The following is a 25182-nucleotide window of genomic DNA, read 5'->3' on the forward strand; positions in this document are numbered from 1 at the left end:
TTATTTTTCTATCACGCCAGTTTTTGCCATGCCCCCCCTCCCGAATTAAATTTATCCTTTCCTTCTCTTATTCCTTGCGCGAATAAAAATGTTTATCTTGTTCTTGGAATCTCTCGAGCAGCCCCGTTGAATTTTTATTTCAAACGGTAACTTTCTTGACCTTATTCTTTCTTTTTTTTTCTTTTTTTTTTCATAAGCTGTTGAATTTGATTTTGCAAGCAAAGATATTCCCAGCACGGTTTTACTTCATAGGGAAAATAGCGTTATAGGAATATAATTGTCGGGAGAAATTAAATTAATTTCTTCCATAACGTGAAAGCAGAATTCAAATAAACTCACCAGCAGCTCATTTTTCACACGAAACTTATACAAAGAATCAATAATCTTCAACTCTCGCTAACAGAAAGCTATCCTTGGCCAATATTCCACGTTTAATTCTAAAAATCAGAATTTCATCGTTAAACTTTTCGCGAAAACGTTTCAAAATACTACCAGATCCTTTGATCCTCGAATCTATCAAACAATTCCTTTCAATCCACACATCAGTGCCAACTGAATACTACTAAAAATATCAAGAATGATCCCATTAAACCTAGATTTGCATCTCATCGTTACCAACAAGATGGCCGATTGGAATGCGTCAATCGGAAGAAAAATAAAGAAAAGGAAGAGAAAAGAAAGAAAGGAAGGAAGAAAGATCGTCATGCCGTCAAAACGAACAATGAATTAAGATTCTCGTGCGCAAATCGATTCTCGATACTGACCTTGTTAGGCGGTGATTGGATCCCGTGGAAAGGCAAATTCTCGTAAAACGTCTTCGCCCCGGACTCCGGAAGTCCCTCCGACACGCTGTTCACGTGATTGTTATTCGCAGCTTGATTGGGATCTGTAAGCGCAAACGAAACATGACTTTGCGTAATTAAACGGAGACACGTGACGTGTCGACAATTCTCAAGAGACCTATGAGAGAGAGAAAGGGAAAGAGAGAGAGACAGAGAGACAGAGAAAGATAGAAACTGTGTCCTTTCACGAAGAAGGATTTCTATGTTATGGACTGTTCTCAGAGTGGAAACGGAAATCTCGGGTGCATCGGGGTAAAGGCAGACAGAGAGAATTGATTTGATAAATATTCAAGTGTAATTGCAAACGCTAGAATAGTGTATATATATAAAGGAAATTGTAATTGTAGGGAGAATATATATTCTTGATTCGTGTCTACGTCTTTGTCTTCTTTGGACAATAAGGGATGTTGGATTTTGTCTTGATTAAATACATATGAATAGTGTATATTCTTTTGTAGAGTCGTATTTATCCATGCAGTTTCGCGAGAAGAGTGGTGGCAAGTGGTCAATTTTGAATCTTGTTGCCGATATATAATTTTTATGGGATACGCAGTTGTACACGTGGAAAAGATCGTGTACGTGTCTCGTCATCCGAGATAATTGATAGTAATAACAATTTAAAAAATGTACGAGTAATTTTTATAGAATTCGCTTGTACAAAAATAGAATATTTTTTCATTTTATATGAATTGCGAAAACTGGAAACGTCGAAGGTTCAAAATTGACACATTATTATTATATCCTTTGAAATTCTATCCTTCAACGTATCAACACTTTTCCAACTAATTACACTAAACTTTTCTCAAGGAATAATCGATTGCCAAGAAAATATAAAACCATGATCCGTGCCTCGTTATCCTTTGACACGCGTCAAATACCGATGATCGCTTCGTCATTTTTCTCCTTTCAATAATTAAATTAGAATGTTTCGCGCGAAAGCCTTTAATCAAGCGAATAACAATCATCTTGTTTATCGTAAATACGATTGTATACGTTATTTGCACGCGAATGTTTATACGTACAGGATTTATAACGATCAACAATGAGATTGAATCGATCCCTTTCCTTCGAAACGCGTCAATTTATTTCGTTCCTCGATTCGATCTCGTCCTCGCTGAAAACATCGTCGTTCTTCTTAACCTAAATATTTTGAAATCGAAATACGAGAATGGAAAAGGATGTTTGTTAAAACAATATTTCCTCGTTGCATCGGTTTGCCACGTTATCAACGATCTCATTATCGGAATGAATCGTTTGATCAAAGTTTATTCCGACTGCGATTCTGGAAACGAATTAAAATTTCTTTTTTAAGTGTTATCTTCTGAATTATATAGATGTGATAGAATCACGTATAACAGATAATATATAGGTTTAATATTTTTCTAAATTGGAGTTTAAAAAGTTTTATTTCATTTTTTAATTCAAATTTTTATGAAGGGATTATTTATATAATTTGCGATTAAATGTAATATACGAAAATGTCTACGCCATTTTGATCATAGAATCTTTTGAAATAGAGTGTATAAATAACGAAAAGGAAAAGAAGGTTTGACACGTATCTTCTTTTTATATTTTTCACGTAATTATTTAGAAAATTACTTCTGTCAATGTTAAATTTATAACTTCACTTTAATCAATGTCAGCCGCATGCTCGAAAATTATTGAGAAGATGCACGCAACAATATATTTCAGAAGAAAAATATTCCGTGGCTCGTCTAATGTTCTCCGCATGCTCCTTTTGTATTATTATGCTTGTATTTTTAATTATAAAAAGAAACAAAAATGCAATCTCTAATATCTCTTCTTATTTGAATGAATCTAAATTATTAACATATTGAAAAATCGATACTTGACAGTAATATTTCACAATATTGAAAGGAGAGTTTTAAAATTCATATTCTTTCTTCCAATTTGTCAAATAATTATCAAATAATTTCGTTACATTTTCCAGAATCACCACATACGAATAAAATCTAATTCTAGTTCCATCAATTTACAATATAAAGTGAAATACAAACCTTTTCAATTCTATACGAGGAAAGGAAGGAATACAAACTTATTAATAAATCTTTGATAACAAATAAATAAAAAACAAGTTCACAAATTTCACATTTGTTCTTTTTCACTTACCAATGATTGTTCGTCAACTTTCCAAATTTCTATTTTTCAATTTGCCTTATCACGAAACGTGATAACGAAACAGCTCATTGACACTTATTTGTAATAATTTATTTACCCAACTTCACTTTTTTTACACGTTTCAATATTTCCTGTACGTACAAACAATCTACGTCAAGGAAAAAGTTAGCTTTACATTAGCTTTACATTTCTTTTTCACTTTTTTCACTTTTTTTTAATATTTCTTAAAATACATACAAACAACACTCCATCGTGTTAAGGAAAAAGTTTGCTTCAATACAGATAGTCGCAAAGATCGGCGACTAAAGGGAAGAGAATCAGTTAGAGATCTTTGAATCTTAGAGTCACGAGTCTTGCACATTCCTCGATTTCTTATATACGTACCTGCGCCTGGTTTCTTTCGCTTACGGGAGACGTTGGCCCGGTTCAATTCACGGGATGATTCCGCATGCAATACCTTCCGCTGTGGCGCTATTCTTTTGTAAGTCACGGCTAAGGGGACACACAAAACATACACGAGAAAAAAAAAAAAAAACAAGCAATGACAGTGACACTGATGCAACGAAGCAATTTTTATTCTATGCGACTGGCATGATATTCGTAAAGGGATTGTATTATAGTCGTGTTATTAAAAAGAAAAATCTTTTGTTAGAATTAGCCGCTTCGTATTTGAGCAAATTATAACGTTTGCTCGAAAGGCTCGATGGAAAAGTAGTGAGAAATGATATTTTAGAATTTTGAAAGAATTAAAATGTGTAATATATTTAATGATATTTATATAATTAGTCTTAACTCTGTGTTCTATGAAAAATAACTTTCGATAACAACTCTTGATAATATTTTGAGATTGATGACTGATTGTCTGAGAATTATTTTTAATCTTTAATGTATTTGCATTCTAATGATAATAAATATAACGATAAATAAAATAATAAATAATTCAATGATATATATATATGTATAGATTTTTCATTAATAATTTCTAATAATTTCTTTTAAACATTTTAATTTTTAAATAGTTTATTCATAATAAGCAAAAATTACTAGTCTCATTATACCACTCTCATTTATACCACTTTTCTCTCAAGCCTTTCGTATATTTTTTCCTCTCGGATATAAATGTACATAAATGGTTCACCATAAATGTCAAATGAATTTTGCATTTATTCGTATTATTCATATTTGAATAATTAACGAATTAAATCAATATTTAATTAAGCGTGAAGTAAAAACGTACGATAATAATAAAAATAACTTATATATGAAACATGTATAATCAATGAAAGTGCGATATAAAAATTAATGAAAAAAATTATTATTCATATCACGGATTAAGAATAAATGTTAAAAACGAAACAATATTATTTCAATTAAGAATTGAAATTAATTTTAATTTTCTGCATCGATTTAAATATTATGAGAATATTTAATTTTTTTATTATGGGAATTATATATTTAATTCTTTAAATGGCACAGGTACACACGTTCTACTCTAGTGGCGTCTGCATTTGATGTACATGCTGATACAAACAACATTAAATGTTCTAATTACACGTAGAGGACATTACCTTCTTTTTCTGCGAAGCTTTAATCTAGAATTACGTTTTATGTGCCTTGGTTTTTAATGTCACGCGAGCTCGAATTACAGAAAAATTATACGATTGGTAAGCGTAAAAATGGCAAAAAAATAATGCAATATACCGATAATTAAGTCGTATTTGAAGATTAAAAAAGCTTCTTTCTTTCAAGCGTTGGAATATCTTCTTCAAAACACATCTGCATTTTTAAATAAAGATTTTACGTAGATTTAATTTTAATTTACATAATACATTAAATCATGAATGATCCCATACATCTTTTACAAAGTTTAGAACAGATATTCATATTTTTATATTTCAATTTAATAATTTTTAATATTCTTGATAATAATTTAAAATCCACGAAGAATAATAATCGATCAATGGTAATAAAAATGAGAAAAGAATTGAATCAAATACTTCAACTCTCCCTATTATTAGCTTTATTTTTTATTAATAATTACATCTTTAGATAAAATGAAATACATTTATTTTCGTCTAAAATGTTTTCAATATTTTACGTTTGCCTTAAAAAATTCTAGAAAAATTATTTATATATAATATTACACCGATGTATCCTTTATTTTATATCAATCTACTTTCTTCAATTACAATCGAAACGACAATCGCAAAAATAAAAGAACATTGCAAGACCTGCAGACGTGTTTGGAAAAAGATTTTTTGCTTTCTATAAACATTATCTAATCGCGCAACGCAGAAGAAGAAAGAAGAAGGTACGATTGGAAATAAAGCTCTCCTCGTGTATTTTCCAACGATGGAAAAGTTCGACCAGGTTATTTATCGACGAAATAAAATATTCAGTTGAGCGTGTTGGGTTTCGCGAGGAATCGGGCGACTCGAATTTTTCCATCGTTTAACGTAATTGAAACCGTGACGACCAACAAGAAACATCATGGTCGATTCGATGAGGATTCAGGAAGGGAGATCGACCGAACCGTTTTTAATGTTGGTAAATTGTGCAAACATTATGCGACTTTTCGTTCGAACGAGCATCAATCGTGTTTAACATAGCTTAACAAATATTCGATACACTTCGTCGAATACAGCAAAATTGCAAGCAACATTATTTTTAATTAAGGGAGCTCGGGTCATTTGGTTAATAAATCGAGATTTTATACCGAAGCGATGAAACTTTTTAAATTCGAATGAAAAATATATATTTGGTAATAAGATAAATTTTCCTAAAAATTCTACTTATTTTTTCTTTCAATTGATTCTCTGAAGAAATTATCAATATCAATATCTCTTTATTATAATAAATCGCACAAATCAAAACAAACGATAAAATTCCGATTTAAAAAACTAAGATTTGCAAAATAATCTATTAAATTTTCCTTTGACGTAAACTCTTTCTCCTCGACTATTTTTCTTTATATCCCACAAATCCTGTATTAATTCTCTACAGACGAGCTCATAATAAAAATGAAATTACAAGTCGATCCTGTATCAACTCGATCGAAGCACGCACAAAAAATGAAACATAAAAAAAGAATTATCCACGAGCATTAACGAACCACGACAGGTACGCTCTTACCAGTAATTAGCAGCACAAAGTTAACATACCGCGCTTTGCAGAAAGCTTTATTTCTCGGTCCAGGTTATCCTCCGGTAAGCTTCTTGTATTAAATTTACATTTTACTCCCTAATTTTTCCTCCCGTTTTATTCCCCCCTCCCTTCCCTAGTAATCAAGTTAACCTTTCCACCCAGCGAAACACAGTGAACGGATAAAAATTCTCGACGAAGCGTCCAGCTGATTACCGCGTAAAAACACACGTGAAAAGAGCCGTGTCGAAACGTGAGGCGCGCCAACATTAAAGCGATCGTCGCTCCCTTCAATAAAGGACAGAGCTCCCTCAACTCACCTGTCTTCTCTCTCGAAATTCCCGGCAAAGTGGCCTGCTCTTTAAGCTGCACTCCAAACATCGCCTTAATTTTATTAGCCCTGGCAAGCATACCCTCGTCATGCAGACCGGACACGGTCACCCTCCTCTGCGGTGCCTCCTTCCGCCTGCGAAACATTTTCCCGTTCCCGCCGACTTTCGCGATCGTTGTCTCGACGATGAAACGATCGGCCATAGTCGGCTCGTTCCGGCTGCCCATCAGCTCGTTACGAAGCGACTCGTTCGCGCGTACGCTCAGCCCTGATCGTAGGCTGTGGCTTCGATTGATGTGCACCAGCACACCGGGTTTCAGTGGCCACCTGGGCGCGGCAGTTGGATGGACCGACGTTTGGGCCGAGTGGGAGGACACTGTTGGACTTGGTGGCCCACCGTCTGGACTGTTTGCATCATTTTTTTTTTTTTTGGTTTGGTTTGGTAAATGACAAGCCGTAACAGGCGATCGCGCGTCGTTCGTTTGTTCGATAAATGTTTATGCTGTGTCCAGATATTTGATTACGTAGATCGAGTCTCTTTATCGAGATTTACAGGTTGCTCTGAAAGATTGTGGAAATTAGAAGTTTTTTTGTTATGGGATTATGTATCTTTGGAAAATGATTATTGGAGTATCTTTGAAAATTGAATAATAGTAGAATTGTTATTTTTAAAATAAGATTAAAGGAAAGGGAGAGATAAAGTTAGGAATAATTTATCATAGTGTTATTGATGATCAATTAGGGTACTTGTTTAGGAATGAAGATGTACTTGGTGTTTGAATGAGGAGAAATGCATTGTTAGGATTATAGTGTTACATTATTCAGGTTACAGACAGGTAATCTATTATCGTGGTTATGAATTTCACTTGTATACGACATTATAGTGATTTATCACTTCAAAAGATCAATTTACTAAAATTAACCAAAATGAGGGTACAATCTCTGTATCAACGATTATTTACGTCTTATTAAATTTAATATTAAATTTTCTTCCTTTCCTTGTCCTTATCTTTTCCCTAAATCCCATTATACAAATTATTATTTTTAATTTTAAAACGTCGAAATCCGAAAAGGTGTAAAAAGAGACTCGATCTGCAAAATCGATAAAATAAAATAAAATGTTTAAATTTTTCAAAATTCGTTCATTAGGAGGAGCGCTGTGTTTCATCGTCCTCCATTGTTTTAAAATGACACAAAGATGTCGCTTTTTTGTTAATCCCCTCTAAATTATCCTAAGATACTCGAATTACGCGATTACAATATGGACACAGCACTTAAAAAAGAGTTAGAGATAATAATAATAAAAAAAAAAAGAAAAAAAAAAGAAAAAAAAAAAGAACGAAGAATCCTTTTGATTGCTTCCTCTCTGCTTTGCACAAAGTCATCTATCGCCGCTTGCACGCCCTCTCTTTTCCAACTTTTTAATTAAACTTTAGCTCGATCGCTCTGGCTCGTTTCAAGCATTTCCCAAATATTTTTTTCACTTCCATTGTGACCGATTTCACGGAGGAAGCCGAAGAATCATTCTGCAACACTGGGATCGTTTTTGATCCAACTAATTTTCTCCCCCCTTTTTTTTTTCTTAATTAATAAAACGTTCGATGCATACAGATATGAACAGAGATCTCCTTTGATGCCTCGATAGGCTGATTTGATGTATAAATTCTTACAGACAAGAATAGAGATGTTTGAGAGTGTCGTAGATTCGAAAATATAAATTTGAAAGTTTTTAGTGATTTCGATATCATATACTAGTATACTAAAATAATATCGTCATTATTTGTAAAATGATTCTCTCAGAGGCTACTAGAGCTAAGATTAATATATTAAACGCAATATCGAAGGTTTATTGGACCATTGTGAGAATGAAAATATTTAATGCAAAGTTTAATAAGTGGAAATCTAGAAGTATAGTGACAGTGTCGATAATAAAATTTGACTCTTTTCCCCTTCTATATAACGAATTGCATATGCATAGGATATGCGTGAACGTTGGCAATTCATCAAAAGCGTCGCTCTATGAAATGTCAGTCCACTTTTTCTTTTTTTTTTTTTTTTTTTAAATTTTCTACTATTCCTGCCAGAAAGTTACGTCGAACATCGAATTCAACTTAATGATAGAAATAATAGGAAAATAGTGTCAAGTATTTCGAGAATATTTAAAGAAAGATATCGATCATCTTTCACGAGAGAATTTTTTAATTTCAGTTCTTTCCTAAAGAAATTATAATTATATATTTAAAAAAAATATTAGCATTTTACGGAAAATTTATTCGAATTCTTTTCTATAAACGTAATAGAATTATTCTTTAAATCTTTTGAGACTAATAGGCCGATACGTTACAAAGTAACTTTTGTAAGGATTATACAATTATTATAATTTTCAAGATATAACATGATCCATTTTAGAATGAAAAATCCTATTACAAATGAAATTACTTATTCTATTTTAAAAATTAAGCTTAGGATTATTGTTTTCATAATTTATATATTCCGTATTGCTATAATATATTGCATAAGAAAAATTCTTGAAAAAAGAATATCTTAACATGTGCCATTAAATTCAACTCTACTTTAAAATTATTCCACGAAAAAAACCATATATACGTTTATTTGTAAATATTAATACATCAAAAAAGTTAGCTTTTAACAGAATCATTTTACAAATATATAATTACAAAATATAAATATAACGATACTTTAATACTTTACAACATTCAATGTTCTAAAAACCACAATCTGATCACAAAATCCTTCCTACAACTTTTATCTCGTCATAAAACAAAACTAGAACAATCCCATGTAAAAATCACAGGCATCCTTAACTGAATTTTTCCTCCAAAATAAACATCTCTTTACCTTAATCCTGTTTATATCGAAGCACGACCAACGAGCACAAGAAAAAAAAAAAAAGAAAAATTAAACATTCACTCGACGTTAGGGAGCGCACGTTTTGTCCCGAAAAATTCTCTCGCCAAGTCAAAAGGATTCTTCGTTTCAGGTCACGATTTGAACGACAGCCAACTCAATAAGAGAGCTTTCTACTCATCGAGCATGCAACCCTTCACCTACCTTTCACCTTTCCGAAAGTGTCTCCGCGGCCGGATAAAGAACGCGCCACTGTATCAGCAACGCGGTAAGAGAGAGGGAGAGAGAGAGAGAGAAAGAAGAAATCAAGAGTACGATAAAGAGTAAAAAAGAGAAGTGTAACTAATCGTTCGTAAATTATGCAACAAGAACAGGCACACAACAGTGTTACACTCGAGTAACAAAGAACTTCGCCACCCTCGTCCATTTGCACCCCTCCTTACCTATCTTACCTTGTACGCAGACTTCGACAGTAAACTATTATAAGCCGGAAGTGGTCGCTAAATTATGCAACAGGACATGCATTCAGCCGTGGAGGAAGGATAGGGGGGAGAGAAGAGGGTGGTGGAAAGCGGCGAGAGGACTTCCTGCGAGATTGGGGATCGGAGACAATCTCGTGCACACTACACATATCATGGAGGTAACAGTTACATCAACGCTACTACTACAACGTAGATGGTAACAGTCGTGGCGTTTCGTAGCGTTTGTACTCGTTGATGTAATGTTAAAAATTGTAAAAATTCCATTCACGAAGAGACTTCGTGTGTTTAGATAGTTGCGAATAATTGTTATAGAACGCGAGTTGATCAATTCTCGATAAATTCGGAGAATTGGAGAGCTTTCGATATTTCTGATATTCGACGAAACGTGTTTCATCAAGGATTCGAAATTTTTAAGTTGTAAATAAACGGTTTATGAAGAAATGGAGTGAAAATTGGAGTTTCTGACTCTTTGAAGAAGAAGTTTGTAGAAAATGTAAGGGATGTTTCTATCGGATAATTATAATAAAAGAACGTTAAGGAACTTGTTTTCAAGTTTTTAATAATTAAAAATTAACGAAATATTTATATCATGGAAACTGATTATGAAATTGATCTGATCATACAATTTTGTTCGAATAACCTATGTTTTATTCTTTAATTATACACAAAATTCTTTATTAATTTTCATTAAAAAAAAACAACATTAAAAATAATTTCCCTCAAATCAAAATTTTTACGATCAAACGATCAAATCTCGTTCAAGAGTTTCCATTTGTCTCATTTCCAAGACACTTTTTTTTCCCCATGCAAAACCATCCATCACACACAAGAATCAAACAAGAATAAAACATAAAACTACATTTACTCAAACCATCAAGATGATATCCATTCCTCTAAGACCCTAGTACCATAATCCCAACCGTAGTAAAAATCCTTCCACTTGATCGAAACGAGAATCCACAGGATTCCCTCCAGTGTCCCCTGTTAAACCGGTGATACGCGAAACCAGTAATTCCATCGATCAATCGCATAACGAGATTTACCTACGCCGAGTTGATATTCCGTGTAACAGTATCGAGTATCCAGGATTAAAAAATAAATACGTGTATGTACACACTGGGCTGAGCAACGTGTGTGCTGCTGTGCGGTATACTCCGTGCCGAAAATTCAAACTGAATTATTAGCGAGGCGATTGCGCATTCAGCCGTTTCCACGAAGCGAAAAATACGTTTTCTTGCCGGTGAAAAGCGGAAGCGCACGTTCCGACAATATCGCGCGAAGCGAGCGCCAAGCGGAAATTAGGGTAACCTGTCGAAATAACAGAGGTATGCAAGGCGAAAAGATAGACGAGAGCGTGATGGTACCAAGGCAACGACAGTGGTTAAAGGAATAAGAAGAAGGAGAAAGAAGACAAACGCGAGAGGGGAAAAGCGCGAATTTATATTTTACACGTTGGATGTGCATCGCGAATGATCCATCTAGAAAAGTGTTTTTTTATCTTTCTTTCGTTCGAAATGAAAAAGAAAAATAACGAATGAATGGTTTGCGTACATTAATATTCGTGATGGATTTTTGAAGTCGATGTACGAAACTTAAACCGACAGTTTGATGTATCCAGAAATAAATTTGTTATTTCGACGCTTTTTTAAAAAATTAACGAAATGAATTAAACAACTACGAGCTTTCTCAACAAAGGTGGTATTCAATGTGTGAATCGTTCACGTCCAAAGTGCAAAAAGTATTAACTCGCCTCAAAAAGGAATATACGAAGCGAGAAGTGTTTAAGATGGCGCTGCGTACTTACTGTTCACGTTCCTCCAGCTCGACCACCCGATTACTGTCTGTGTTTTGTTTAGCAAGTCCAAATTAAAAAAAAAAAAAGTAGAGCAGAAAACGAATCAGTTTTTCTGTGTTAGTGAAACACTACCGATTAACGAGACCCATGCTGCGCCAAAAGGGACACTGCTCCCTTGTTCGACCGAGAGATACTCCTTCCGGTTCGAACTTTACCGTGAATTTAATTAACGCTGACTAACTTCCCAGAGGAGGTCGCGTTCGAAGAGTCGTGATACTTTGGGAATTAGTTCTTGTTTCTCGATTCGGGGATCGAACAGCTTGTAAGGACATTTTCATCGCTTGGAATTTAAAATTTCTGCGACAACAAATTTGATATGTATAATGATAGAGAAAATGGTAAAATTATCGATAAATTATTCCCTTTTCTATTCGACTCGATATATTATTTCTTGAATATATATATATTTTTATTACGATTATATAGTAATTAGAAATGATCGAAATTAATTTAAAAATGTCCTCGAAACAAGTTGATTAATATGGCGCAGCATGGGTCCGTCTACTTAAATAATTTGTATACACGTATGCACTTGTCTTTGCATCCAAATGGGAAATTCGCATTGTCCATCTACCTTATACGATTACGTAGCATAATAGACATGCTTTGTTTTCTGTAACTAGCATGAACTATGCGATAATAACAACGCAAAATAATGTATGCAGTGCATATGATTTATGCAAATCTGGCCGCGATCATTCGATCGAATATACAATTATGTTATTATACACTAAGTTAAATCAATTTTCTATTTTATCTCATTTTTCCCTATTAAAAATCTTAATGATAAATTTATCGATTTATTATCCATTCGGTTCGCTCTATTAAATTGTACACCAATGATTAAAAATATTTATATCCAGCAACAATTGAACAAGTTTCGTAAATCTTTCTCCCTTTTATATCATAATTTTAATCGAATATTCGCAGCCAGATGGGATGGACGGTCAATGTCAACTTTATATAACGAACGAAAATCCGAACGAAAATCGTGATAAATATTCCCGAATAATTGACAAATATTCTTCAATCTCTTATGTTCGCCAATTGCGCGACAATTCTCTACGAGTTCAAACAAATTCAAATTATTACAAAAGCCAGGAGGAGAGGGGGGGAAAAAATCAACCTTACCTCCTGTTCTTTTTATACACGTATATCGTATTTTTTCTCTCTTTTCCCCCCCAAAAGTTAATCAAACAAACGCATGCAACGTACGTTTATCCGCACCTGATTCATGATTGCCGCAATGTGTCGTCGAGTGGTCGTCGAAAACAATGAAAATATTTCGCGGTTTCCATTCCATCGATATATATCTCGTGTAAGTATATCGTCGTATCGAGCGCGTACGCGATTGTTATGAATCTCGACACTCTTTTTCCATTTTTACTTTCTGGTTAAATCGAACAGTAACGGTAAACAAAACGAGTTAAAGTGAGCGAAATGGATATCAGCGGAACGAGATCTCGTCACATAAAAGAGAAACGTATGATCCGTTGAATATAGATGTGCGTATACAGGATGGGCCGATTTAAATGGGGATATACTTAAACATCTATTTCATTTATCGTTACACGAAAGAAATTATTCAAGACGAAAAAATTATACTATTTAAAGAGATTGGTTAGTAATGGTGGAATATAAATATTGCAAGATGTTATAATAAAAATGTATAAGATGTTGATATGATACGAAAAAAAAAATATCGTGCGATTCACTTGGTGCAAAATTGAATTGTTTGTAATTTTTGCATATAAAAATTTGTTTTATTTAAAAAAAAGAGAGATTGAAAAAAGGATATATCTCTTCAAATAGTTTAATTTTCTCGTAAAGACATTTTTTTATACAACGATAAATAACGTAGATATTTATATGTCCTCGTTTAAATTGCCCATCTTGCATAAAAAATTGTTGCATTGCAACAAAATAACAGTTTTATGACTTTGCCTTTCTTCTTTTTCCTCATTTATTTTATTATCTCGATAATAGCTGTTCTAGTGATCTATGAGATGCACCCCCTCACGAAATGTCTAAAACGACAAATATGCATTACGTGCTCGCAGTTTTTCAATCTTGACAATGGAACAACAAGCTGCCTCGTAATTATCGACTATAGTCATTATGAAATTGCATTGTTACGACTTGGTTTCGTAAATTTTACACCCGACATTTGCCGACCGTGTAACGCATGTTTGCTTGTAAAGTTAATTTAATAAGTTTGAGAATTAAAATATGAACTAACTATAAATTTTTAATATTTTTATCGTGAAAATTTCGTGGAAAGAAACAATTGTAGAAATTGATTAATTTTTAATCTGAATGAAAAGTGTCTGCTTTTTTCTAAAATTTAAAAAAATTAAATATATAATTATTTCTTTGAGAAATTATTGGATGAAGTAAAAATGAATCGATTGAAAAGCTCGCTAAAATTGTTAATTATAATTTTAATCTATTGTAACGAAAATTAATAAATTTTCATTATCTTTTCGAATATTGCTGTTGATTCGACTGTCAAGCAATATATATATATAATGCTTATTTATCGTAGGATGATGTACCTAATGTAAATTATGTTATCGTGTGCATGTGAACTGTTCGTGATGATAATTTGGATTTCTTCGAGATTTTAGCAAAAACTAATTAATAGTAATAATTTATAAAATTTGGAAATAAAGAACAATTAAATTAAATTACGAAATTATTATATCCTTTACACGACAAATATTTAATTTTTTTTCATTATATAATTTTATATAAAAATGTCATAATCTTGAAGAAAATTCCATTGAATGGGCTACGTCATGCGATACGTTGTGAACAACAGATCACAATGACAATTATATAACGTTGGAAAAAAAATGCAACTTACATTTCATCTGGTTCCGCTTGCGTCGACAAACGATGAAGATGATCACGCAGATGATGATTATCACAAGTATAAGGACAACCGCGGCAACGATCACGATCAAAAGAAGATTTCCTTCCAATTGATGCCACCAAGGTATATGGCCTGAAATATATATATATTTTTTAATTATATAAATTACTTTAAATAAGAAAATTTCTTCTCTTTTTGATTTTCAATATTCCATATAACAATTTTTTAAATACAATGACTGTTATCAAATATAATAAAAAATAATTTTGAAATTTTTGAGAGTTTGTAAAAGTTGAAAAATTTTCATGAAAAAATTTTTAGGAATTCTTTTAATTTGTTAAATTTTTAAATTATATTCGTTCAATTTACAATTTAAATCCGATAGATTGAAAATTTTATCAAGAACATTAACAGTGAGTTTTCATGGAATGAATCTTTTCTCCTTTGCTTTACGAAATTACAATTCAAATATCCGAAATATTATTAATACAAAGAACAAGTCTACCGATCCTCGAGAAAAGCTTTTCATATTTCTGCTTAGATTTAATCCATTTCCTCGATCTATAATATTTTACCAGAAGCCTTTATTACTGGAGTTTATGCGCTTATACAGGGTGCTCCATTGTAATCAACCTGATGAAATATTTTTGAAGCTAAGCAACCCATAAAACTTCTTTTTCCTCTCGAAAAGGAAAAACAACGTAATCGAGATTATTTTTTATGGACCTGATTATTTTTAAGTTGCCTTCAATCCCCTTTAAACTTTCTTATATTAGAAAAGAATCTAATTTTTAAATTTTATATATCGATAAAGTTTATTTTATTATTCATTTTAAAATTTCATTTATAGAAACTGATATATTTTTTTTTAAATATATTCTTTAATACAATAATTATAATAGAACAACTTACTTCGATGTCCATGGTGAGCTAACAAGAAACAAAGAGTATATAATATAAAAAGAGTACTACGTATGCTAAATATTATTATCAAATACGTCATATTATGGAAAATAATTTTAATAATATCGAATATGCTATTTTGTATCTACTTTTCTCAATATGCTAAATTACGAGATTACAATGAAGCTATTACTATAAAAAATCTAATAGTTGAAAATGTTTATTATAAATTTAATCGTTCGTATATTCATATCCTCCGAGACGAAATTGCATTTTTTTCTAGAAAAAAATAATAGCACTTTTAAGAATTTGAATTATTTCGTCACATAATTTATATTCAGGTCTCTTCTAAATCTTATTGATAGTATTAAAATTCATGTTTTAACTTATTAACTTAATAATTATATTAACAAATGAAAAAAAAAGAAAATTTTGATTATAGCAATTTATTTGATTATTACTCTTTTACTCTAAATATCGGATAGTTGGCGCCATCATTTTCAGGCGTACCAACCGCACGAGAAATAATTACCATCGTTTTGACGTTATAAAATAAACGGCTATAATTAATGGAAGGTACAAATCAAATAAACGAATCCGATTTAAACCAGGATAAATTAGACTTTCGAATTTAACAGGCATTCAAGGAAAATCTAATTTACGAAGTTTGTAGCCAAATGTTCGCGTTGGATACCCCACCAGACATGGAAAAATGTGTTTCGCCTCGAGTTCGTTGCTTCTCGTAGCTTGATCATGGAGTATCGCAAGAAGTAAAAATTTGGTTAATTGGAAACGCTTAGAATAAATAGTTTCATTAAAATTTTTCAGAAAAAAAAAAGAAAGAAAAGAAGAGAAGGAAGAAGGAGACTAGAAATTGTATACTATAAAAAGAAAATATGATATTGGATCAATCTAACTTGTTTACGATTATAATACGTAAATTGAAAATTATTGAAAATTATCACACTTTTTCTCATTTATTTTTTTTCTTATTTATCTATTAAAAAAAATAAATCTCGGCGTAGAGATTTAAATTGTTTTGTTAAATGAAAAATTTGCATTATCAGATAATTTTTTTTCGAATTTAAAAATGATCATTTATTAATTTATCAAGTATAAGTGTAATTATTTGTAATTTAATATTAGCATATAAAATAATCTCGTTTTTCTAAATTTGCAATACATCTTTGTATAATAAGACCGTTTGAAATTTATGTGAAGTATATATCATGATCATTAAACAATTTACCTAGTAATTTTAAACTTTTAATCACGTTGTTATAATTCGTTCAAAAAATTATTTTATATTTCTTACAAACGTATATCATTACTCGTTAATTACTTATCTATTCATTTACTAAAGATTAAAAAAAGAACAGATATTTATAAAAATATCATTCGAATGAAAAGTGCATTAACAAACTTACTCGTGTTCTAGTACTTTTTAAGAGTTTAGAAAATGTTTCTCGAATATCACGAGCATTTTTCTTTAGGGAAGAAGAGAATTACAGTCAGACAATATAATATAAGAACCATGATGGGAATGTTGATATCATAAGAGAAAAAAATGACGAAGGAATCCATTCTCCGTAAAAATTCGCAGCACTTAAGAACGGAATTTTCTTCATTATTAATTCGCAAAACGCATTTTTCGAAACGTGTATCATCATGCAAACTTTTCATTATTAAAAATCTGGTCACCAAAAAACTATTAACAGTGCATCAAAAAAAAAAAAAAAATAACATAAACACATTTTCAAATTTCCCTACCAATTTAAAAATTACCAAAGAAATTACTCGATTACAACAGATATTAATACACTTATTACTTATTTCACGTGAAATCGAGATGAAACCCATCTTCCAATATTTGTTCACCGACACGTAAGAGAGCAGAAAACTAAATTATCTTTAGTTTCGATGAAAAAAATAAAACATTGAACAATTGAAATATACCTTGGACAACTTTATACGCAATCTCTACTTAAACCTGAATAAATCATCAGGCGCAATAGAAAACGTTAGAAAAGTGTGTGAACGAACATACCTGGCACGTCACGGTCGCAAGGGCTGGAATGGCCGATGGAGTTGTTCGCAACGCAAACATACGTCCGGAAATTGGTTACCGATGTATCGAGGCGGATGTAGCTTTTCCCATTGCGCGCAACGGCGATCTGCTCCAACGTGTCATTGTCACTCTTCAACGACCAAACGAAATCGGTCTCCTTCGGATTGGCCGTCGCCGAGCACACCACGTAATCCTCTCCGTCTATTCGCTCCCTTTCCACGTGACACTCTGGCTTAACTGCACACGAACGGAACAGCGGCTCGGCTTACTTTGATTTTGCCCGAATGAATCTATATATATATACACGTTGGATATATCGTCCTGGCTGCGATTCTAAGATATTGTCTCGTACCAAACGCTTTTTCACGTTGTTTGAAATGTTTCTGACATTCACTTATATAAACGGAGACGAGGATGAATTATGTGTAAACATTTGTACGGTTTATCGGATTAATAGACGATAAATAAATTTCACATTTTTTTTTCAACAATATCTTAAGTTTTGCAGAAAACAGTTTTTATAAAAAAGATATCCAATATTAAAGCCGTGAAATAAAGTAAATTTTCCAATAAAAAAGAAATATATAATAAAACTAGTGGAAGGAATATATCGTTCTTTTCGTTTCGTTTCTATTGATTCGCTGTGGAGAAATTGGAGCGCTCGATCGATCGAGAGGAAATAAATCTTTCTCTCGATATTGGAACGGTTCTTTACTTACATTGAACATTCATGATCAAGGAGATGTTCTTGGTTCCGTGACGATTCGATGCCTCGCAGTAATAAGTGCCGTTGCTTCGCCTAGGAATCGGCACTTTCAGGTCGAGAACACGGCCTTCGACTATGATGTCCGTGGAACCTTCCCGGAACCAGCGAAAAGTCGGTTCCGGAAGCGCCTTCGCGTTGCAGGTCACCGTTTCCGGTATCGTATCGACGGTAACGTTTATTATCTTCTTCGATATCGTCATATTTTCCGGTGGAACTGTCGAACGAATAAAGATACGGATAAAGTGGCCCTGCTTCTATCTATGCACAGAAGCGTTGTCGCGAATGTGTATCGAATAATCATTTTTGTTGTCGACGAGCATCATCGCTTATCGCGCCAAATTTTATCAATAACGTTTTACATCACACTGAAATTACACTTTGCATCGTAAAATACGTACACTAAAACCTAACTAAATGGCGAAAGAATTTTCGAAAAAGGTTAGAATTACAAGCAAAGATAAAAAAGAAAAATCGAACTTACATTCGACGTGAAAGTGGGTGCTGCTCTTCACCCCGGATCCAATCCCGTTGCTGCTGCTCTCGCAGGTGAATTTAACGTTGTCCTCGACACGGTCGAGTTGTCCACTGGGCCAGGCGGTCAGGTTCCAAACCAGGGTCGATTGTATGCTCTCGAAATCGTTCGTTCGCGGATCAGGGGGATGAAGAACGTTCATCAGGTAGTATCGATTGGTTTTCGTGAAGTCCATGGGGACACCGTTTTTCAGCCACGAGATATTGCACATTGGGGCGCACTCCACCCAGCACATGATGCTAACGTTCGGTGAATTGTACACGTAGCCGTGATAAGGGAGCAGCTTCTTGATAAACGCTGGCGCCGCTATTGACAATCAAAGAACAAGTTGAACCCCCGGCTCTCGCAAGGGGTGGCATTGTGCAAGGGCAGAACGAGATAAGGACGTGACGCGACGCGAATTGATGAGTTTTCTCGGATATTTAGGCGCGTATTCCCTTGATCGAATTTTTAAGTAGTCTTTTTGTAGCTTGAGATCACCCCGTTTACGATTACGAGTGGAAAAGGATTACAATTCAATTTGTATATCCGAATAAAAATTATAAAAGGAATCGCGAAAGAATGTGAAATAAATATCTCGTCGTCGATATATAATTTTTTTTTATTACTCTTTAGAAGAAAAAGAATTAAATCTTTTCGATAAATAGATTTATTGATCTCGGTAAAAATTAATAAAATAATACACGTTCTATCCGAGCATGAATATTTATCGAGCAATAGTCGTTTGGTTACTCTCTTGTGAAGTGAAGTGAAATATCGTGAAATGTTACTATTGCTTTAATATGAAAATACGCGTAAAAGAAAGCCTTCGTTATTTATATATAATAGCGGATTATTATTATGCAAAATGCATAAGTGTAATGCAATGCGTGTCGCCGCATACATATGTATATATATATGAATTAAATAAACGAGAAATAAAAGGAGAGATAAAGAATAAAGTTTGCACAGTTTTCAAGATACGAATCGTTAATTTAGATACAGCACGGAAAGTATGTGTCACGGAAGCCCTTTTATATAAGTTCATTTTTTCCCTTTTTCTTTCCTCCCCCAAACACAAAAGTAATAACGTTCCCTTTTATTTAATACATCTTGCTACATTTTTTTTCATATACGTTCCCAGATTGTAAAAATTTTAACCGTTGTTATGATTTACGATGCACTTTATTCTTTTTTCAGAAATATTTCTACGTTATATTGTCTTTCTGCAAGTTTTGGGGGAGGGAAGAACTTGTAAACTTTTTTTACAACTCGAGAGAAAAGGAGTAAAATTAATAAATCGCGAAAATTTCGAGGAATATTTCGATCAAAAAAAGTTTTATCTTTTAATAAATAAAGGAGAGAAAAGTATGAGAGAAAGCGAAACGAGACAGAAAGCGAGTAGAAACGGTCAACGTACGATCAGACGTATGGAATACACGAAATATACTTACAAAAAGTAACTCAAAATGAAATTAAACGTACAATTAAGAAGCAAAAACTTTTACAAATTTTCAAATGAATCGATAATTCCAACTCCATCCAGATATTAAAAAAAGAAGAAGAAGAAAAAGAAAGTGGAAACAGAAACTCCCCGTTTCGCTTATTCAAACCGCATTCTCCAAATTCCCAAAGATTTTCCCTATCTCGTGTGCAAGAATCTCGAAGGGGAATGAACGTCACGCGAATGGAGGATTTATACTCGATGGGGAATTTAGAAAGTTTTTCTCGACTAACTTTACAACTCACCGGACACGTCGATAAACGTGGTAGCTGGATCACCGTCGCCGGCTTCGTTGTAAGCCAGACAAGTGAAGTTCGCCTCGGTTTCCAAATTAACCGACTCGATGGTAAGGCTGGCGTTGTTTTCATCCGGAAGTCGGTGAAGCCCTCGCAGCCATTTGAACCCGGTCACCTTCGGACGTCCTGGATCGAGCACGAAGCAGGTGATGGTCAACGGCCGTTTCTTTATTACTTGCTGGGGCTCGTACGAGATCGAAGCTGGGCCCGGTTTGTCTGTTGCACGAGACAAGGCATCTCAATTTTATCCATTCTCCTTTTTGTTAACGAAAGAATGAAAGAGAGAAGAATCGATCGTTTGTTGGATTCTTTTTTTTTTATTAAAGAATCTTGATCGAAGCATTAGAGTTCGAGTCAAAAGTTTACTTCAAATCGAGCATTTATGATTTTGTTTGGGAATATTAGAAATCATCAAGCACGAATATGTAAATTTTATAATAATGGAGCGAAATCGTTTACTTTTTTCAATTTCATCATAAAAGATATATATTTAATAATGATCTAAAACTAAAAATTTGTACCCATCCTTTAAGAATAACAATACATAAACAACATATAAATCTCGTATCCGCGAAAGGAAGGAATTGGTGGGCAAATGGATCGTATCGAGGGATTAAAAATTAAAGAAAAAAGAAAAGGAGCTCACAATAGACCATGACAGGCGCACTAGGTGAAAGTGGCCCCCAGCCAGCGTCGTTTCTACCCTCGCAAGAGTAGTTCCCGTGAAAGGAGCGTCCCACGGCTTCGAGCAGCAGCTTGCTCGGGTCGATATCGCAGAAAATTAAAGATTCCTCGGTGGTCGTGGTGGTCGAGCTGCTATTCCTCGTGCAATCCGGAAGTTCTTTCAACAGATCCCCGTCCAAGTACCATCGTACGGCGGTCAGGCTTGCTGGATTCCCGGTAACAACCTCGCAGGTCAGCGAGACGTTCTGACGGTCCGCCTCGTTCACAGGTGTTTCCGGGTCCATTATCACCTTCACCACCGGCTTGTCTGCGGGCAGATAAGGAACGACCCCTCGTTATCGATCGACTGTTCGATTCTATTTATTCCTTTCAGAAGCGAGGCATTTCTTTGCGGAATAAGATATTTGTTCAGCGAACGGTGAAGTGGATTGGAATTAATTTTGGCTAAAGGAAAGAAACATGCGTTTTATACATGCATTGCATGCTAGCAAGTTAGTTGCTCTAAACAGTGGTAATAAATCTTCCTCGTCCGTGTGACGGATTTAATAATGAAAATAATGTCTCGTCTCATTGGGCAACAAAATCTAATAGATTTAATAACGAAAATCGATAATGTAAAAGGAAAGTATAGAAAAAAAAAGAATTTTCCACCGAAAGAGAGAAACAGACGGATGGAGGAGATAGATAGATAGATTTTATTAGGAGGATCGCGCAAAGATTTACATCCACGGTTTGGAAACTATTCAAAAGTATAGGAGGAGTATAAATTAGCCAAGCCTCCGAGATCTATTTATGCTACATGCGGATAAACAGGTGAAACGAGACCGAGGGGAAGAATGACGATTCAATCAGCCAGAATTTTTTCCCCTTTTTCTCATAGTTTCTTTGCCAATGCAATCAAGATTTCAACAAGTTTCGAAACAAAGGAAGCGAAGTCTGTTCTCCGAGAATAGAAAAAAAAGAAAAGAAACGAAACAAAGATGGAATCCGACGAAACTAATTTTCCGTGTTCGAATTCACGGCCCGGTTCCTATGGATTGTTTTCGCAAAATACAACAAGCCCGGAGCTAAGGGCGCAATTAGAATTTCATTGTATCGCGGCCGGAGTTTACGGTAACGGGACGTTAACTTCCTGGAGAGGCGGAAATGGCTGACCCAATAACCGGTACGCCACGTGAGAAAGGGCTTATTTAATTCCATGCTGATATGCAGTTGTTCCAAACTGTATGTACGAATACTAAACGAAACTGTTAAAAGATAAGGGATTAAGCGAGTTCTGATTGATCGATACCGTTGCGGTTAATTAAAAATTAAAAAGATAGACATTATGCCTCGATTGTTATCGTATGATGCGATATGAAGAGAAATTGTTTTAAAACACTTCTCGTGTGACCCGGCTTCCAGATATTCCGGAATACACTTGGATAAAATTCTCCCCTAGTTGTTCCATTTCGATATATACTTGTTGTTGTTGTTGTTGTTGTTGTTGTGCTGTCTGTATCGACTTTGCATTCCGTGTTTCGCTTAACAGGCGTTTCCAAGTTCCTCGATTTTGTCGCTTCGTTTCGCGTTTAAATTAAACTTCTCGTTTATTTTTCGAGGGTTAGTATAAAAGTATAACTAAATATCGAAAGTTCCGAGTAACATAGTTTCGCGAAGTTTCAAATTTCATTCCTGACGATTGTAGGCAAGTTCTCCCCCCCGAAATACGATCGAGAGATTGGGTATATAAAAAGGAGCTGCGTGTTTATTATCGCAAAATTTATAAAAGAAAATCATTATTTTGATCATTCTATTCGCTTATCTTTGCTTAAGTAATTTCATTAAATATTGTTAAATGTTTTTGTAAAAAAGATCGAATATTATATTTGTATTTTTTTACAGATTGTTATTCGACGGTTTATATTTTGAATTAATCGTTCGTTCTCGTTTCTCCTACTACGTATGAATTGTACTGAAAAATAATCCCGAGTCTTATATCTTTCTTTCGCAAATGTAACAGTCTGAATCTCAAACCCTCTTACTCTCTCCTAAATCAGTTTGATAAATGGACCTGTCCACGATCTCGCGTAAATAAACCCGAAATTCTAAATGACACAGGGATGATAACACCTAAATCTCTCGATGGAAATTCTAAAAATTGTAGAAGGAGAATCGACTGATTTGATTCGATATCGATACAAAATTTTTTCAAATATTTTCAAAATCGATACATAAACAATAATTAGACAAATTAGACAAATAATCTAGCCAAAACGAGGCAATGATAAGCCACAGATAAACAACGATTAAAAAGGAACAAATAAAAAACAAAAAACCCAATTATAATAAAACGAGGCAACGTGTAACACGTATGATCGAATAAAATACCAATAGAGATTAAAAAAAAAAATATCCTGAACCCTAATTACGTATGCAACGACAAAAGATCGATAGACTCGTGATAATGAAATTGGCGATAAAAACGATCGACATCTGCCGATTGTTGGAAACGAACAGGCCGATTTGACGATTCGCCGACCCGTGTAATTGTCCGGCTTAATTAAGATACCTCTGCTTCATTATTCATAGCACATCCGCTTCGCTTTTCATTTGCCCCGTTTAAATAAGTGACGATAACTGGCTGCCCTTGTCAGTTCCATCAATTATAACTTAATATTGCGTGTTTCGATCGGCTCGTATCGGGCCTTTTATCGTAGACACGTGTAAAATCGGCGTGATGCCGTATAAATTCGGCGACGATAACGGCGACGAATAAATTGCACCTCCCGTTCGAGTAACGTTCGACCGTACTTTTTTCTACCAGCGTTGATTTACACTCGACGAATAAATAATTGCCAAACGATTTATCGTTCGGTTCGAGTCGGCCGAAGGAAATTAGTCCTTGTAATGAAGATAAGTGCGAAATGCATGGGCAAAGGACAAAATGGCGCGGGTAGATCGATAACGAGAGGATGGTGTTATATTTCTTTTCACCCTCATCTTCTCGAAATATTATCGAGCATTTAATTGGTTTTTAACTTGTTCATTCGAGTCGAGGATAAAATGAAATATTTGTGAAACAAGAAGGGATTAGTATTTTCCAAGTTATAACGAGGAATGCAGCTTCGATGGGCGGCAAAAAAAGAAATTCTTTTTCGTGGAAATGTTTTCACTGTATATAATGAAAGCATAAATAGGAAAGATTATAAAATTCGTGTGATATTAAACGTAATACCATCAACCAGATTCATTTTTTCGTGAAAAGATTTCCCGAATCTTGATCTTAAAAATCGTAGAAAATGCGGATCATCATGAAATTAAAATTAGTTTTCCTCTATAAATTATTTGAAACATAAAATAACAACGAATAAAATTATTGTTAATTCTGCAAGTTTAAAAAAACATTACTCATAATTATTAATTTAACTACGAATTGAAACGAATTGAATAATCGTGGACCGATTTAACCATCAATGGCGTTACATTTAATGGAAAAAAAAAAGAGAAAAGGTTTACAAAAAGAATGCTGGACAGATTATGTTTGGAAATAAAAAAAGAGCAGGCATTACGTACGTTCCGGCATTGGTTTTAAAGCGGAACTCGCGAAAATTTATGGACGCATAAATATCGTTTACCGGAATAAAACGCGATAAATTGTCGTAATGCGAAACGGAACGGAACTGTTTCTACAGGTATCTTTTCTTCCCATCGATGATGTCGATTTTATTTTTTTTTTTATCAACGGTATTACGAATTGAATCGTCAAAAAGATTATTTCAACATGGAAAATTCATTAACATATTATTACACGAAATTCAAAAATTAATGAAGAAAATTTGTTGGAGCGAATAAAATTGATTAATTTGATTAATCAAACTCTTGAACGTATATATATATATATATACATATGATTTTGAATTTTAAGATCGTATTGG

General features: G+C 33.7%; 1 protein-coding gene across 14 annotated transcripts in view; it reads right to left on the minus strand.

The window, feature by feature from the left end:
- LOC108002344 (hemicentin-2) overlaps window positions 1–25182 on the minus strand; it is a 349141-nt gene that overhangs the window by 17235 nt on the left and 306724 nt on the right. For 6 of the 14 annotated variants that reach the window (XM_028669008.2, XM_017063973.3, XM_017063969.3 and 3 more), the window contains 11 exons: window positions 21228–21572; window positions 20531–20797; window positions 18752–19108; window positions 18224–18484; window positions 17484–17741; window positions 15446–15463; window positions 14525–14665; window positions 11608–11644; window positions 6443–6858; window positions 3366–3473; window positions 765–886 (listed from right to left, as the gene is read on the minus strand). In XM_028669008.2, coding sequence (XP_028524809.2) covers window positions 765–886; window positions 3366–3473; window positions 6443–6858; window positions 11608–11644; window positions 14525–14665; window positions 15446–15463; window positions 17484–17741; window positions 18224–18484; window positions 18752–19108; window positions 20531–20797; window positions 21228–21572 — 2330 coding nt within the window. The remainder of the gene's footprint in view (window positions 1–764; window positions 887–3365; window positions 3474–6442; window positions 6859–11607; window positions 11645–14524; window positions 14666–15445; window positions 15464–17483; window positions 17742–18223; window positions 18485–18751; window positions 19109–20530; window positions 20798–21227; window positions 21573–25182) is intronic. The other 8 variants (XM_062081671.1, XM_028669010.2, XM_062081669.1 and 5 more) reach the window with 5 other exon arrangements.

The sequence above is a fragment of the Apis cerana genome, linkage group LG11, assembly GCF_029169275.1.
Source record: "Apis cerana isolate GH-2021 linkage group LG11, AcerK_1.0, whole genome shotgun sequence".
Lineage (NCBI taxonomy): Eukaryota > Metazoa > Arthropoda > Insecta > Hymenoptera > Apidae > Apis > Apis cerana.